Below are 17890 nucleotides of genomic sequence, written 5' to 3' on the forward strand. Positions count from 1 at the left end.
GATCGTTTGGCTGTCAAAGATCAGTGACAGCGACAAGCGATAAACTAACGTGCTCGTGGAAATTATTAACATGCGGCGCAGCGCTGAAATCTCATTGGTTGTTTGGGTTGGGGATGCGGCTCTGTCTTCTGTGTATTGACTTTTGATTGGTCCAAGAAACTGTCAGTCATTTTCATTTGAGCCTCTGTGTTTCAGTAGTTTGAGTGGAGAAAGTAATGAAGATGGAAGGAGCTGGTGAAAAATTCAGCAGATCTCTGTAGTAGAGGTGTGATAGACGCTTACTCAACACCTTACTGGAGAATTATACGAGTGAACAGACAGATAGCATGCCAGTAAGTACAGCAACTTTTCTAGTTTCCTTCTCGCGCCCTCGTTGAGTTGAGCTAACCTAGCTAATAAGCTAATCTGTCAGAAACCACAGTGACAGTCAGGGAGTCTTGACTGATTGACGATCGCTTCCTGATATAAAGAGGAAACACTGTGGGACCTTTGCCTTCATCTCTCGACTCGTAATGGCTGCACCAATATAAGCTTACTGTGTGTTTATGGCGACACTAGCTAAAGTCCCATTGCGTTGTAAACATTTACCTGATTTAAGCAGATTCTTGGATTGTTGCAAATAAAGTCAGATAACTCAGACTAAATTAAACAAATGATGACGCTGCTGCTAGGTCAACAAAAAATGATCCCTTTTGAACAGTCTTTTGTTTTTCGTGTCAGCTTAAACGTGTATATTTTTGGAATATGAAAAAGCGAAGTATGTGAAGGTCCCCACAGTGTCACTGGTCAGACCTGGTTTGTGTACATTTGCACTGCCTTAGTATGCTTAGCTGGGATTGTTTAAAGAGTTATCATGTGCTGCTGCTTTCCTCCTCAGACAGAGCTTTCCTATGCAAGTACAAAACAATGCGGCATATTCCAAATGCACGTGGACAGCTTTGCTCTGCCCCCCAGTCCTTCACAAGGACTTCTGCCTCTAAAAAGCTTGCCAGTCATTATTTGATTTAGATATGAAGCATGGGTTCAGACGCAGGCTTACACAGATCTATGCAACAGCTACTAAACTGCTGCCCTTCACCACTGCTTCAGTTTGTTTGGTGAGTCATGGGCCAAAATTGGTGCCATTAGTATGTTCATGTGAATGTCTATGCATACAAAAGCATGACCCTTTTAAGTATGTGTGGCATCTGACGCCTTTCCCTTCATTAATGCTTTCTGACAGAAAAGCCTAGTGGGCTTAGAGCAGGACCATCGTGTGCTTTCTGCTGTCGGACTGTCAGTGTTGCACATCATTCAAAATAATGTTTGTAGCTCTTGCTATTGGTTTCATTGTTCTAGAATTATGATACAACTATAAATGATTTATAATTTATAATAGGCACTAATATAGCACTTAACAAAAAATATTGCTAGTTATTAATCATAAAGGTTCTTCATGTTAATTGACATGAACATGTGAGAGATTGGATGAAAATGCATCACTGGCTTCGAGGAACCAAACAGTGTGGATGGGCTGCTTTAAGACGATTCCTCATTGTCAGATCGGCACTGAGCACAGGCACTTTCCAGCCACATAGTGAATAAAGGGCAAATTTTGGGCAACCTGTTGTTGCAGAGAGCCTACGGCTAGGTCTCTACATAAATGACCACAGGTTAGATAAAAACCCTTCATTTGAGTACATGGTAAACACCAACTAAATGGATGCTAAAACGTTTGATCACTGCCTGTGACTGTGAGTGCTTTCTGCTGCTTAAGGGCCCGTTAAAATATCTGCTTTGTTATGTAAGTCCACCCCAACCACAACAGCTCAAAATGGTTATTTTTATTCTTTAACATGTACAAGTAACATTTTATGTGAAACCTTCTGGGTCAAAAGCTCAAAGGTTAGTGTTTTGTATTGGGTATAGGTGTTACTAAAATACTGTGTTGTTTGAACCCTGTACCACAGGAAAAAGCAGCTGGGGCAGCTCTGCCTCTTTTCAAAACCTCCCACCAATCTTTTCTTCCCCTCTCTGGAAGCTGCTACATTCTTATTGGCCATTTCTTCCTGAAGAAACTGCAGGTTCCACAATACAAATGGCATAATACAACTAGAGACAAAACATACATTGCTTCAGTTACTCTGTTTGATTCAGGTGAAAGATTCTGTTGCTGTTTTTGGCAGGTAGGACATTTATTTTGTGACTGTGCTTGAATTACTTGAATTACTCTTAAGTTGACTCGGACTTGACTTGAGCCTGGGGTGTGACACAGTGGCTAATGTGTCAGGACTTGCTGGTGAAGTGGCAACAAGGATTTGTCATGTAAACACAAATTAAAATTAGTTTGTTCGGATGAACCTTGAGAGGAAGAGTCACAGTGAGCTCATTTACAGGGATCGTATTGTGTAGCATATTTCCTAACCAAAATTGTACCGTAGGTCCTATGAATCAGTAATACTATACAATTTCTTGACCAAAACTAGTGATTTTACACCCCTAATAGCAGTCAAGAAGACAAATGTGGGTGTTACTGAAGGAATGGAAGCTGTCAAGTTCTCTCGCTCACAGGAACAAAGTACAATAATCACATTAATCAGATTGTGAAACATTACATGCTGTTGATCTGCTCCATGTCTTCCTTTTGCTAGATAGAGCTCCAGTTGGATCACTAAATGTGGTGGAACACAAAAGTATTGTGACAACAGCGGTGTGGGTTTCATGAGCACTACCTGTCTGATGTTGCCAACTCTGCAGTGAGGTTGAGGTCTGGTCTTTTATTGACCAAATGTGTTTCATTCACTCAGCAGTATCTGTCCCTTGGGCCGTCATATCTTTTATCCTCCAGGATCTCCATTACATCTCCATTCATTTTCTCTATTGATCTGTCCTCTCTCGCTTGGGTTTTGAAAGCTTGTTATTGTTTGGTGAGGTGACCCGTTGAACCTGCTTGGCCACTTCGTTCTCTATGTTGCTTTATTATGCGCGTGTGTAATCCAAAGCTTTGCATAGCACTCATTTCTCATCAAATGCTAATTTTACTCACTGCTCTCTACAGGTTTTTTCCTATCTACCTATCTACCTTATTCCGGAAGCCTAACTTTGCACCGCCATACAACGTTAACCATCTTCCGGTTAGATAAGTTAACAAAGTGCTGTCTGCCTCGAGAGAAAATAAGTTGCAAGGAAAAGAAAAAACGGTTGTCTATGTGGGTATAAATTGTGGAGAAAAATTTAAAAGTTGAGTATTCCCACAGACAAAAAACCAAGGCACTCTGTTTTGCAAAAATAATTAAAAAGACTTGCGCGTCCCCTCCAGGCGGGCATCCTCTTAACAATGTTATAGTTTGTGTTCAACAGGGCTATAGAAAAGGAGAGAAGTCAATGGCATCATTTAAGCCTGGAAATTCAGTGGCTTTTAAGTTCACAATTCAAAAGGTTTCGCATTGGAGTAAGTGGGAGAGTCCATCTCCTCCTCGCACTGGTTTTGGAACAGATTCAATTATCCTAATTCTTAATTTGTTAATAATTTGTGTGGCCAGCAGCTTGGAAAATAAGTTCTACACAGACTAAAAAGTCATTTTCGGGCCGCCCAGGGAATCGGTGCATGGATGACTTGTTGGTCACATGAACATTTAAACCAACGTAATTCCCTCTGGATTGGAAGTGCGATTACAACAAAAGTTCTGATCCGTGGTAAAAAAAAAAAAAAGAACAGTGAGCGTGTGGATTAAGATCAATATAAATGGTTAGTTACATGTGCTATTTGCTCGGCCATCATAGCTTTCAAAGCCTGTGACCGCAAAGCATGGCTCCGCCCTTTGTGAGCTGCACTCGCAAGAATATTGGTCTAATGCAGAAGTTGCTCCACATGCAGTCGGGAGAGGTATGGATATTGATCTGATATTTGTACTTTATTTGCATACCGCACATTGAATTTAAAGGTTCAGCATAGACCAAGATTTAGGCTGACCCAAACGCATAAGCTGTGTTCTGAGAGTCTAGTGAAACGAGGGCACTGCAATGTGATGACTTTGCGCTCCATGGTTTGTGGTTCCTTTCATATAATACAATTTGTGGGAAATTATCATCAGCACCAAAATATTGGCAGAGCATATGGGCCCTGCTTTTGCCAGAAAGACTTCAGCGATCAAAAATAACCCAGTAAACCACAGGTAGGCAGCAGGAAAAGCAGGAGGCGGGTACCAGCAGAGTTCATTATGCCATTTCAAGAGGCAGTGAATGCAGACGGCCCAGACTGCACAAGACTACTGTTTATTGGGCACTTGAAAGCCAAAGCCAAGCTGTGTAGGAGGTGGAGAGCCCTGTCTGTTAATGCACTGACTCATCCACTCAGTAATCACAGTCTTTATTGTGCTTGTCTGCGTTTAAAATGGACACTGGGTTTGGATACTGCCCTCCAGCTCAGAAGAACGGAACAACCAGCACTTACAAAAGACTAATTTATTTAAATGGAGGCTATTCGGCCTTATAATCCTTCCCTAATTTCATGAGTCACCAGCTCCCCCTCCCCCTGTGTCATTTCTGTCATTGCTGCTTTCCATAAATAGACACCTGGCTGCGATGAAGGAGCAGAAATCGGAGATAAAAACCATTGCAAAGTTTTGCAAGCACTTGTGATGATACAGTATTCAAAAAGGATGCACATGCAGCAAAACAAGATGGAAAAGGGGGGGAAATAGAGCGCTTAGTTTGATATTTTGGGAAAAAGAGTTATAAATGGTTCAAATGGACTTATAAATTAATAGTGTGTAATAGGTGATTTCTGAAAAAGCGAAGCAACAAAAATGATATATGAACGTTTCAAATCACACAGAAGTTCCAATTATTTTAAGTTGTTGTTTGACTGATTGACTGACTGATTTGTTTTTCCCATAACAGTTTTTAAATTTGTTAAGGAATGCTGTTACTGTAAATTAATATCTTATGAATCCTGATTGTATTTTCATCTCTTGGCACACATTTTTAGTTGATTTATCCAGTGTTTCTTTTGTTGTTCATGTTGCTCACAGAACAAGCTGCTCCAAAGTGATTGCCCTCTTCATTGGGGTTCACTCATTCATTGTGACTAACGATCCATTTTTGGTGTCGATTTATTATCTGAGTTGTAAATGGGAAGAGGAAATGATGTGTTTCCCAGCGTTTGACAATGTGCACATAGAAGGACTTATCCGCTCCATGTCCTCTTTCTGCACTCGCTGTCCAGACACACCAAACAAGGACTGTAATTTTACTGCCAATTTGACGATGTAGATACAAATCCGCAGCAACACAAAATGGTTACCACAAAATGGCTGCAGGTTCAGATCAAGAGTTTTAACATTTATTTTGGTGGTGTCCTTGAATAAAATATGATCATTACCTGATCATGGCATGTCTTATTGTTGTAATCTAAATATTGATTGTGACCCTATAATCGGTCAATGGTGTGTTATTCAAAAAGGATTTATATGGGGCAGCAGCAAAATTAGAGTTTGCCACACCCCCTTTTAGTCTATGGTCGGATAGGCTGTTAGTCGACATGACATAATGGTATATGGTGGTACTTTTAAACAAAAATGCATTTGTTATAAACTGCCAATTCATTAACCATTACCCTATTCATAAGACAAATTTATTCTAATATTAAGGGCTTTGTGAACATGAAATTCCAATGCATTTGTTATTTTACATAAGCAGTGAACTTTTATCACTGGTTTTAAAGGATGTCTATGTATATTCCTATCAAGCTCCAAATACAGGGATACTTATTAACTTTACCGGTATATTGTGATGTACTGGGCAATACCCAGTCCTATTTTTCTGTCTCTGTATCCCACGACTTAATGCAGTCCTATTTTGTCTAAAGTATCTCTGTTGGATCGCCCTCTCTTTCAAGTGTGCCATGTCAACGGGGAAAAGAAATGAAAGTAACGGCAACAAGAAAACCTGGAATAACAGATTTGAGGTCTTTGCACTCAACCTTGGAGGTGCAATCATGTCAAAGGCTAATGACTCAGAGTCCTGATTGTATTTGTCCAAAAGTGGCCACGATTAGCCAGCAGGAGCAGCTGAGGCAGAGAGAGCCTGCATCTGCTGTAGTTATTTATGAACAATGCGTCGTTGCAAGGTTTGGGTCAGTTTGCATATGAATAACAAGCTTGAACGTCCTCTCTCTGTCATATTTCTTTACCTACATTGTTCAAAAATACCCGTGATTACAGTAAATGTTGGGTGGATATGTTTAATGCCATATTGTGGAACATTCCTTGCAAACCAAAGATGGAGAATAAATGTTTGATTTAACGGAGGAGGAAAAGGCAGATGCAAGAGCTGATGGGAATGCGCTTTGAACAGATGACTAGTTCCCTGCAGTTATTTGTCATTTTGTAGTTTTTTTTTTTCTCCACACAGCAGCGCATCATCCTTCATTCAGAACATGTCTAAACTGTTTTTCCATCTTGTAGGTAGAGGTGTGTCCACTGCAAATGAGGGAACATGTTGGCTATGGATCAAGGAGTGGTGGAGGAATGGCTGTCAGAATATAAGGTACCAAGATAATTGCACTGCAGTCTGTCAGCATCACATGGTTTCATTGCCATTACATAATCATTTAAACACCTAACAAAATGTTTTATCAAGTCTGTCTGAAATGAATGTAATGTAATCATTTTGACTTCTCTTGTAATAGTCTTAATTGTTCTGTTGGACAACTTCCAAAATGTATTTGGCAAAATGACATTTTAACATGTTGAACTCTTCTCTTGATGTGCTGTTTTCCCTCTTGCAGACTCTGCCTGACAATGCTGTGTCCTCCTTCGCTGCCTCTCTAAAGGACAAAGGCACTCTGGTCCCTGCACTTTACAAAGTTATCCGAGAGAACTATAGTGATGTATGAAAAGGCACATTTTTCCTTTTTTAATTGTTTAAGATGAATGTTTGTCAAAAGTCCAACTGTCCATTGTGTGCTTGTAATTCACGCCTTTAGTCAGTTTAACCATATACAGTAACTGACATGTGTCTGTGGTATACTTTAGTTAGAGCTTGTGTCCTCTCCTCCGTGGCTTCCCCTGTTTAAGGCGCTCAAATGTCTTTTATATTTAGCAACATTCCAATAATATGTTGTGTAGCTTTTGTAAATGATTTTATTTATTCATAGTTTAGATCAATTTTAACTGTATGTATGCTGTATGCACGTTGCAGTTGCTGGAGCCAGTGTGTCATCAGTTATTTGAGTTTTACCGGAGCGGCGAGCCACAGCTGCAGCGCTTCACCCTCCATTTTCTGCCTGAGCTCCTGTGGAGTCTGCTGTCCGTCAGCGCTGCCAGGGACCCCCACACCTCCGGCTGCATAGAGGCCCTGCTGCTGGGCATTTACAACCTGGTAGGGGAGAGGCTAATGAGGGGATGCTCTTTTACAACAAAGAAGCAATCATTGATTTGTGACGCATCTGCTAAAGCGTACTTAACAAAAAAGGAAACAAATTCATTTTATGAATGTTACATATTGTAGTAGTGCTATTTCCTTTTACATACAACTGTTTTTGATTGAACTTATTTGTAAGGGGAGAACCTATGCACACAGGCTGTATTTATTTTAAATTACTAAATGAATCATTTATAAAAGTATTGCAAAGTGCTGTTTAGGTATTGAAGCACAGATTCATCCACAGTATTCCAGCACTTGCCTGTCTATTTATTTAGAGTAGGCTATTTATCATTTTGACAATAGAACCAGTTTAGACAGAGGTCCAAGTTTGGGATTTGTTACAAGTCCTGATACTTCTCTTGTAGAGTGGAGAAGAGTGGACATAGGAGTGAAGTGGCATGACTTTGCAAGTTTGGCATTCACATTTTTTTATTTACTGTTATTTTTTTTCTCCCAAGACTATCAGCAAAGCAATAATGTGTTTAGACTTTTTGTTAGTGATTACGTACTTTGCTTAAAAATAAGTGTCCATTCAGAACAGTAAGGATTACAACAAGTATTACAAAACTGCTGAGCACATCAAAGTTAAAATGGATGTAACCTTAGTAACATGGTTTCCTCTTTCACAGGAAATAGTTGACAAAGATGGACAGAGCAAAGTGTTATCCTTCACTGTCCCCTCTCTCTCAAAACCATCAGTATATCACGAGGTAACCACACACCAGGTTGGATATCAATTTAGGATTCATGTTTATTTTAATTTTGGAAACCCTGTTTCTTTTGACAGCCTTCCACAATTGGCTCCCTGGCTCTCACCGAAGGCGCTTTAGCCAATCATGGGCTGACCAGGGTTGTGTACAGTGGACCACACATACAAAGGGAAACCTTCACTGCACAGAACCGGTAAGAGGCTTGGCTAGAGTCCTTGTGTGCCCTGCTTGGGCTCGTTAACGTGCTCTCCTCCTGGGCTTTCCTGTGGGTGACTGTATCGACTTGGTACATTTGGATGCCAATGGATTGCAGGAGGATTAACAGCATATCTAGATTAGCACTGTGCTTAACATGGATGCACTAAATAAACAAACAAACCACATTTTATACCATTTTGCATCTATATTTTATGAAATAGTCCATTTTTGTGATATTTAATGATATATTCTTTTAAGATTTGATGTCCTGACCTTCTTGTTGCTGTGCTACAACGCTGCGCTAAGCTACATGAGCATGACGTCACTGCAGTCATTGTGTCAGCTCAGCTCCAGGTAAAACACTATACATAGTATACAAGAGCAAAGGGTCGCTTTCTCTTCAGGAAATGAGCTCCTTAGACGCGTAGGCTCATGCAAACTCTCATACTCTCACTCGCCTCCAAGAACAAGCTTATCTGATCCTCTTAGTGTTTGGTGCCACATTAGGCCAAGACACTCCTTTTCAAATATCGGCTATTCAAACACAACCATGTAAATTACTTTCAAATTTCATCTTAAGACATTCTGAAGGGTGTTTTATAATCGGTCTGTTGTATGTTGGATTTATTGGCAACACCCATGTAGTAATAATGGTCCTAAATGACTAATAATGTAATAACCACACACTTCACCACAGGGAGACACTTCACTAATGCAAATGATTTTGAGCCGCTTGTTCTCCCCGATTGTCTCTGTTAATTGATACTTTAATGCATTTTGTTGCTCATTTCTGCAGAGTATGTATCTGCGGTTACCCACGACAACAAATGCGGCGATATAAAGGCATTAGCACCCGAATGACTGTTACGTCAGAGTTTCTGGTTCAGCTCATCACTGGGATCCACTATGCATTGTAAGTGCCCACATGCCCACAACACTTTTTAACAGTTTGATAGGTGTTCACTTTGATTTAAAAATAAATATATTCTGTAGACTTGGACTCTTGCTTGTGTATATCTGTGTAGGTGTAACGGTGAAGTAGAACTCGGATCCAAAGCCTTGGACGATGTCTTGTACCGAGCCCAACTAGAGTTGTTCCCTGAAGCGCTTTTGGTGGGTGCAAAATGTTTTCTGTTTCCTTCTCATCTTTCCTACCTTGTGCACTTTTAGATTTTTTTAGAGGGAGAGAGGGGGTGGTGTGTGTGATTTTGATGCACATGCCGGCTTATGTTTTTAAGGCTTGCTCAGCACTCTATGCCGTATTGTTGGTCTGTTTGTGTCGTGGTCACCAGAGTGTAATCCCACTAGATTATTTACATGCTTTCCGCTCTGCTAAACCCTAATCCTTGGGGCCTCTGGAGTAGAGGATTGGACCTTAGAGAACAGCATTACTGCACAGGTCAAGGTGCATGGTCCTCCACAATAAAAATATGAATATACAATTTTCTTACTTTTATTTAATAATTTCAGGCATAATTGACAATATTTAATTGAACCAGTCAATATTAGGACTGTTGCTGCAGTTAATTGCTTTTTTCTAGCAATTTTCAAGACATTTATCAAGCATTTTTTTCTAAAACAGTATCCAGATGACAACAACTGAATATTTTTCTATAATGGAACACTCCTGGATGAATAAGAGATTAGACCGACTTGCTCATTCTTGTTACTGCAGTTTCAGTGTTTTTATGGGAAATGGGAGATCTACTGCAAAATGAATGGTGAGACGTAGCACTTATTAAATCTGTTTACGGATTTGTCCTCAGGTGGGTAACGCCATCAAGTCGTCCCTGCATGGAGCAGCTTTGAAAAATAATGCAAAAGATGGTGGCAAGAGTATCCAGGTAGAGATCACGCCTACTTCCTCCAGGATCTCGCGAAACGCTGTCACGTCCCTCTCCATTAGGGGCCACAGATGGAAACGACATGGTGAGACACATCAACGAGCTTGAAATCAAAGCACAAGTGCACACATGATATGAACATAAAAACCAACAATACCATACAATTGTCAGCAAAGGTTTCCTTTTTTTACACAACAATGTATAAACTATTTGATCATGTCTTTTAAAAAAATATATATTATGTCACCATTCCCAAACAAGCTTAAAGGTCCTTTTATGCAAATTAGTGCAAGACATAAGGTTAAAATTTGTGGTTTGAGGGTAATCTGCCATTTCAACTAGGCTTTTCGAGCATGTTTTTATTATTCAGTTCAAAGCACTTGGTTGTACTTGTGACTTAATTCATTTCATAAAATAAATATATTGCTAAATATCTCAAAGATCAGAGTATAAAAATACCCCCTACTTTTGGAATGCAAAGGCAAAGGGCAAGTTGCCTTTAAGCCTACTGGTCCTTTTCCATGTTCTCAGTCCTATCTGTCCGTTCCTGATATGAAAGGTGAAATCGTATCCTCAAAGTCTCTTAAATAGCTCCCATTTCCTCCGTTCCTCTCATTGCATGCACACTGAATATTATTTGGATCACAGATCATCAATTACATTGAACACCTGTGTCTTTTTTACTGTCAAAATATGGTTGTATCACCTGTTCTGTTTACCAGTGTTCTTGTAAATATTATTTCATAAACCTCATGCTTGTCAACCAGAATCCCAGGAAATGAGTGTAGACAGTGAGGCTTCTGTTGGGGGCGTGGTCATCCCAGAGATCAATGTGACAAGTGTGAACTGCGAACGCATGCCCAACGGAGACTCCCTGCGACACCGTCCCGAAGCCGACACGCTGTGTGGCACCTCTGAGGTCAGCGTGGACCCCCGAGGTCATGAGGTCATTGCCATGCGCAATCAGGAAGTCAGGAGGCAGAAGTCTGTGAGGCGAATGGTGGAGAATGAGGGCTCTGGGGCCTCCACAGGGAGGAGCCAGCACTAAGGGCCTGCCCCCCTTACCGTGCAACAGTCTTGGGGTAACCTAGGTAACCATGTGTGGGGCGTGGTCTGACAACCTGCATGATTATTATTTCCCACTTTAACTTTTGGCTGGGCTCCACCTTTTTTCCTCAATCAAAACAATTCTTTCATCTGCCATGTATCATTTTTAATAATTTCTTCTTTGTATAATACTCTCCTGCTGGAATAACAAACTGTTTAATACCCCCACAAATTACTTTAAACACTATTTCTAACAAACAATAAGCAACACAGAACTTTTTACATCAATTAGCTTAAACATCTTGCATAGTATAAACAAAATAAATTGATACAATATTGACATAAACAAGTGAATATTATATGTTTTACTGATTTGTTTCTATGTGGGTGTACAAAGTCTCTTAGTGTTGCTTTAGCATTGTGAACAAATGTATTAATTTGAAAAAAAAAACAGGGGTTCTTTGACTTTACAAAAATATATAATTTTGGTAAAGAAAAGAGGGTATTTGAGTTTCCACAACACACCCTGATTTGCTTTGACACATCAATATTGGGTTGCGCCTGGACACAGATGACTTCCTTCTGATTCATATTGTGAGGGCTGTAGAGAGATACCCAGGTCTGGTATAATTTCTCATTGCATCTCTCAGGTGTGTCTGGCAATAGGCTAAAAACTACCACAAATTATGGATCCCGGACCTGTCTGTCTGTCTAATCGCCCAGTGTTCACTTGTGTTACAGTCTCAGCATCACATCCGAACTATGTTCAGGGATGTCAGTAGGGTGCCAGTTTACACATGTGTGACCCTAAAAAGGGCATCAAGTAGGTTGTGACTTCAAATTAGAACCAGGATATTATTTGTGCTTAGAAGTCCTGCCTAAATACATAGTGAATTGGCCTTCCTACACCTGACTACCCCTTGTAGTCTTTCCTAGGCTTTGCTATCTGTCTTCTCCTGTCTTGAAATAATGCATTCTTTACCAACACTGCTGTCTCTCAGCAAGGGTTTTCTCACCCTATAAAACGTGATTATTTTTGTTGTTTGTTGTAAGAAAGAAAAAAAAAGGGGAAAAAAAAAAAAATACTTGACAAACGGCGCCACCTGCTGAATATTTCTCCTCTGCCTTTTAGCCCAACAAAGATTCAATTGACTGTCTGCAACACATAAGAAAATCACTGGGCTAATTGACAGAGGACATTTACTTATGCTTATGCTGACTAGTAACTTTTGTCCTCACTTGCAGACGCAGTGGATTTGGGTTCCCCGGACGAGCTGATGGATATTTCAGAGGTTGATGAGGGGGTGTGGCCAGGAGGAGTGGGTCCTGAAATATCTCCACCGACCATCACTATTAGCAACAGTGTAACCACGTTGAATCTTGGGGCAAAAGCTATGAAGAAATGTCGGCTAGGTGGTCGTACTAGCAGAGACAAGGAAAAGGAGACTGCAGCCCAAATTGCAACCCGGGCAAACAGTGAGAACGTTGAGCTGACTGTCAAGCGGCTGACCCTCACCTCCAGCCAGTCGGTCCCAAAGGCAGGAGCGCTCACCAGTCTGACCCGCACTGCCAGCGCGGTGTTCTCCCGCTCCTTTGAGCAGGTGGCGAGTGGGACTGCTCCGAACAACAACCACACCAGCTCTGAAGCAGGCCGCTACTCGTGCAGCCTGCAGGAGGAAGGCCTGGGCTACCTGAGTCCTGGGCCCAACCACACACAACGGTCTCCTAGCATTAATGTTCATCTCGGCTCTGATCTTTAAAAAACGTTGGGTCTTTTGACTACCCACCACATGCCTCATAAAGTGTGACCCTGCACCTGTGATCTGGATCTCCAAGCCATGCCAACTGCAGCAACAAACTTGTTTATTGTCCTGCTGCTTTATCACTCCATTTTAAGCGTCTCCACTTACAACGCTGCATCATTTTGACATTTATACGGCTTGTCCATCTGTCGTTTGATAAGGCAGGAGGTCAGTGTTGTATTGCAGTACAATTGTGCCACACAAACTGTTCTCGGCTAATGGGTGCCCTGACTACTCTGAACTGTATTTGACAATGTATTTGAAATCACTGCCCTGCATGGCTTTCTCATATACCCATCTTGACTGTTGTCAGTGGGCCAAATGAGTGTGAGAGCATGTGTGTGTGTGTGGTTATGTACTTTACGTTTCTATGTCCATTTTTTAAAATCAAGGCTGCTGATTGATACAATAAATGTATCATCCTCCTAGGGTTTCTACAATTTTTAAAGAAATAACTCATAGCAATACAAGTCTCCTCTTGGTGTTTTCCATCTTTTGGAAAGAATATCTGTGTTATTTGTCAAATCTGCTGTGCTTTACTGCTAAACATACAAAGAATAATTGCCACTAACTAATCGTTAGACCTGTTTAATGTTTACAATCACACTGTAAAATAAAGCAATATTAGTTTATTCTGGTTTTAGCACTTTTTCCAAATTTCTTTTAAATTACAAATCTACCTTGACAAATGAGTAGGTATAGAATTTGGAGACAATGACGAAGATTTTTAAAGTGTTTAATTTTGCTCTTGAGGGAGTTAAGATAACTTTTTGCACTGTGGTATTTTATGATGATGAAAGAGGGGGTTAGGTCTGATTTGTTTCTATAAGCTGGCTTTTATTTGTTCTTTTTTCTTTCTTTTTTTGCATCTTGCATTTTGCAATTGTAAAGATGTACTACCAGCTCTCATAGGGATGATTAACTCATTGGTACTTTGCTTACAGCAGGCATGTCCAAACTATGGCCCAGGGACCTTCAATTATTGTTGGCCCTCCGGCTTCCTGCTAAGTTGGTTCAAACAACAAAAGTAGTACTTTTTACTGTAAAATTTTAAAAATTCAAGCATTTTGATGCTTGAATTTGACCAACCTAATATTAATGTTCCTAGTCTTATTAAAGGTGTGGAGGCATGGAAACAATGTAAAATGCAAAAGCTCGAATGATTCACTTAATTTGACATTGTGGGTTATTTGTGGCCCTCTGCTCCATATATGTTTCTAAACGCGGCCCTCAGTGAAAAAAATATTGGACTCCATATTGAACTTAACTCCAAAACTACTTAATTAGCAAGGAGATTTGCAAGACAAGAATAGCTCATTTTCTGAACCAGCTGCCACTCCAGGTGTTGTAATACTGTAATTTGATGAGGTGTTCAGTTCTGTTTGTCTTCTTGTTGTTCCCTATATCTCCATTAGTTGGTGTTAATTGGTTATATCCATGAAGGAAAGTCGATTAATATGTACATTTGATGTTGTAAAATCAAAACATTGGTGCAGACTTACCCTTGTTAAAAATGCATACCTGTCAAATGCACATTAACTCTGCGTGTCAATCATAGTGTTTCTGTGTGCAGGTTCACAGAAGGTGCATTTCGGCTCTTGTACATCAAACCTTCATGTTGTATTAAAGTTGGTTTATTCTGGCCTTTCTGTGTCTGATGACTACACACTGATGAGTCTTCTTGGAATAAAGTGTTTCGATATATACTATATGATCAGATTGATCATTCTTATTATTGATTAGTTGTAGATGATCTTTATTATTATTATGATTATTATAGAAAACAATTATTATAGGAAAGTGTCCTCGATATTGATTTATTCTTGACGAGGTTTGTCTGATAGAGGGCGCTGTAAGCTGAATCTCACTCTTCGTTTCCTGCGTCACTTCCGGCTCTCTGTCCTTGCCGCGGCGTTGGTCGAGTGTCTCCGGAAAAGTCAGGGAAAAGTACACATGGCTAAACTGGGCAAAGAAACTAAACAGCGGCTGCAGCAGCTGTTCCAATGCGGGCAGTTCGTGATCCGATGGGGCTTCATCCCGACGGTGCTCTACCTGGGTTTGTACAAACATATAAACACATATCGCACACGACTTAGTTTGGGCTGAGCTGTGCTGCTAGGTCTATAACCAGTTTTTGGTCCACCTACAGCAGGGGTATCAAATTCTATTTTCGAGCCAGATATTTTGGAGATATTTGGGCCGGGACTACAAAATCACACCACAATTTTAATGTGTATTTATTTGGTCGGGACTCCATGTATGTTCATTAACAATGCATGTTAATTAACATTCATGAAGCACATGATGTGACCAGAGTAGTCGTGGGCTAATTTCCATCCGTTGTCCCGCATTCACTTTCATTCATACACATATCTTTAGTAGTAGGGGAAACCGGGGTGTGACCAGAGACACGGGGAGAACATGCAAATTCCACACTGAACGGCCCCGCACCACATGGGAATCGATCCCAGAACCTTCTTGCTGTGAAGCTCACAGTTGCACAGTTCAACAACAGAAATCCACTTACAACTTTACTTTCAGAGAAGTAAAAATATATAACAATATGACATGACTAATAACGGGACAAAAGCACTAAAGCCCAGGCAATGCAAATCCAGTGTTTACCAGAAACCTGACTTGACTGTTGCAAAGCAGACCTTGGACAAGGTTTAAACCAAGACTAAACAAACCATATCTACCAGAAAAACATGGATAAGATATAAAACCGGGCTAAAGCGGGACTAATATGGGACTAATACAGGTCTAAAACGGACAAAAATGAGACCAAAGCGGGACTTAGACACAGGCCTGTCCAAAACCACACAGAACTAGTATAAACCAGGTAATAAAAAGCATTAACAAAGGTCTAAACCAGGACTATTTTAAAAATAAATGTTCTTAGAACATTTGGTTCTAATTATACACAGTACACTAGCTGCCAAAATAAAAGCTCACTTTGTTATTTAGTGCATAAGAACAAACGCAGCTGTCAATAGGCCACATGCACTGTATCATGCAGGTTTTGGGAGTTCTCTGACCTGCAGCAGCCCCCCGCGGCATATCTATTTTTTCAGCCCACTTCACGTCTATTAAAAATGGCCCAGACTGAGCGTTGAAATATATGCTACGTAATGAAATGGACAATGGGGAAAAAGCGCTAAACTGGTGACAACAGATCTGCACCCAAGAAATAAAGTGTTTCTATTTTATTTTTTTCACCTCCATAGTCATGTTATCTGTATGTTAAGCTGTAAAAGTATGTGTTTTATTACAATCCGACGCATAATGAGTACACAACTCGAATAATGAGCCTATAGAAGGTGTGAATTCAGATGCTCCTAAAGCAAAAGTTCACATGTCCCGGGACAAGACCAAGGTCCATGTCATAACCCGACCTGTGGGACACAGGTCGCACATCACACACAGCTGTCTGTCCTACCGTGCACTCGCACAGGTTAAAGCCTTTAAATCCAATGGTGAAGCCTGGGCGCAAGCACCTGCATGTGAGCGGCATTACCTGCAGTGGCACGTAACCGGTGCCACTGCAGGTAATGTTCCTTGTTAATGAGCAGACTTCCCAACAAGGCGGAGCACATGATCCTTACACATGTCACATTTACACCAAATCATCAATTAAGCTTTTATTTACTGTGACTTTGCCTGCGGGCTGCCTATTGAAACCTCTGACTTACAAATTATTCAATCAAAGGTTGATATTTGTGGCTTTAGTCAGTTTAGTTTCCTAGTACAGTTTTGAAATAGGCATTTCCTTTTGATGCTATGAATCCGATACAGTTGGCCCACCTATTAGGGCTGTGCCAAATCGGGCTGGGAATCGCAGAGTCCTTCACGATTCGATAAACGATACTATAATATCGCGATTCTGCGATATATGTGATAATCTTTATATTGCTCATGGCAATTTTTATATTGCTCATGATATTCTACGATATATCACTAGTTTTCAAGAACCCAATACAGTTTACCAACATTTTTCTTTGTTAAACCACGACCTGCATAAACTGAAAATGAAAACGGGACCCACTTTAATCATCAAAATGTCAAATTGTTATTGTCATGACACATCATCTGTTATGTTCTGCAGTGTCATGTTTTGTAGAAAGATGACACAGCTAAATTTCTGTCTTGTTCCTAAGAATCTGTTTCCCCACAGAGATCTTTTCTCTGAAGCTTATCTTTGGAACTACAACAGGAAATGGGTCATTTTTATTTTATTTTATAGTCAACTCTAGACTCAAGGCTGTCTCATTGTATTAGTTCATACATTTTGTGTGGATTGTCTTTATTGGCGAATAATACTGTCAAATATATGTGTCTAATGTTACATGTTAATCATAGTTTTGATTTGGATGTATTTTAGGTTTTAAGAGGGGAGCAGACCCTGGAATGCCTGAACCTACAGTGCTGAGGTAACTATTCAAATGTTAACACCTTGGACAACCCAATCATAGAAAATAGAAATATCAGGGCACTGTACATGTAGCCAGGGCTTTAGTGAGGGGTTTTATTTTTTGTGCAGAATATTATATTTCTGTTGACAGTACCTGTATTCTGCGTGACCACAGCTCTAACCCACTCTAATTGTTTTATTTCCTAGTTTACTTTGGGGTTGAAGATCATCGCTACACCAAAACACTTCCTCCGTTCCTCCTTGCGATTGTGTGATCATGTGGAGTTTCATCATCCTGAATCCTGACTGAAAAGTCAGAAGCAAACTACATTTGTACAGCACACTGGACTGAGGATACTTACTGTGGCATAATGAATCTCTGGACTGTTTCTTTTTGGAAGAAGTCATTCCATTTGTTCTTTATTTGTTATTTAATATTGACAATTTTAGTTTTTTTAGTTGAGGGGTTTT

General features: G+C 40.3%; 2 protein-coding genes across 4 annotated transcripts; both read left to right on the forward strand.

Annotated features, from left to right (window-relative positions):
• The first annotated feature begins 136 nt into the window (after window positions 1-136).
• hycc1 (hyccin PI4KA lipid kinase complex subunit 1) lies at window positions 137-14711 on the forward strand. 3 transcript variants are annotated; one of them, XM_072447612.1, is made up of 12 exons: window positions 137-332; window positions 6447-6528; window positions 6770-6871; window positions 7183-7362; window positions 8037-8117; window positions 8195-8310; window positions 8574-8669; window positions 9112-9228; window positions 9341-9428; window positions 10082-10244; window positions 10927-11241; window positions 12452-12590. In XM_072447612.1, exons 2-11 carry the CDS (start codon window positions 6478-6480, stop codon window positions 11205-11207), a joined length of 1275 nt encoding a protein of 424 aa, XP_072303713.1. In that variant the 5' UTR covers window positions 137-332; window positions 6447-6477; the 3' UTR covers window positions 11208-11241; window positions 12452-12590. The 3 variants fall into 3 exon arrangements, with proteins under 3 accessions (XP_072303713.1, XP_072303711.1, XP_072303712.1); XM_072447611.1 differs by having other exon boundaries at window positions 138-332; window positions 10927-11250; window positions 12452-12685; XM_072447610.1 differs by lacking the exon at window positions 10927-11241 and having other exon boundaries at window positions 12452-14711.
• A 195-nt stretch (window positions 14712-14906) lies between these two features.
• On the forward strand, window positions 14907-17805 carry tomm7 (translocase of outer mitochondrial membrane 7 homolog (yeast)). Its single transcript, XM_072447114.1, has 3 exons — window positions 14907-15064; window positions 17390-17438; window positions 17627-17805. Exons 1-3 carry the CDS (start codon window positions 14962-14964, stop codon window positions 17640-17642), a joined length of 168 nt encoding a protein of 55 aa, XP_072303215.1. The 5' UTR covers window positions 14907-14961; the 3' UTR covers window positions 17643-17805.
• Window positions 17806-17890: the final 85 nt, after the last annotated feature.

This window comes from Eucyclogobius newberryi, unplaced genomic scaffold, assembly GCF_026437365.1.
Source record: "Eucyclogobius newberryi isolate DKJ021-1_F unplaced genomic scaffold, fEucNew1.0.hap1 SCAF_16, whole genome shotgun sequence".
NCBI classification, from domain to species: Eukaryota; Metazoa; Chordata; class Actinopteri; order Gobiiformes; family Gobiidae; genus Eucyclogobius; species Eucyclogobius newberryi.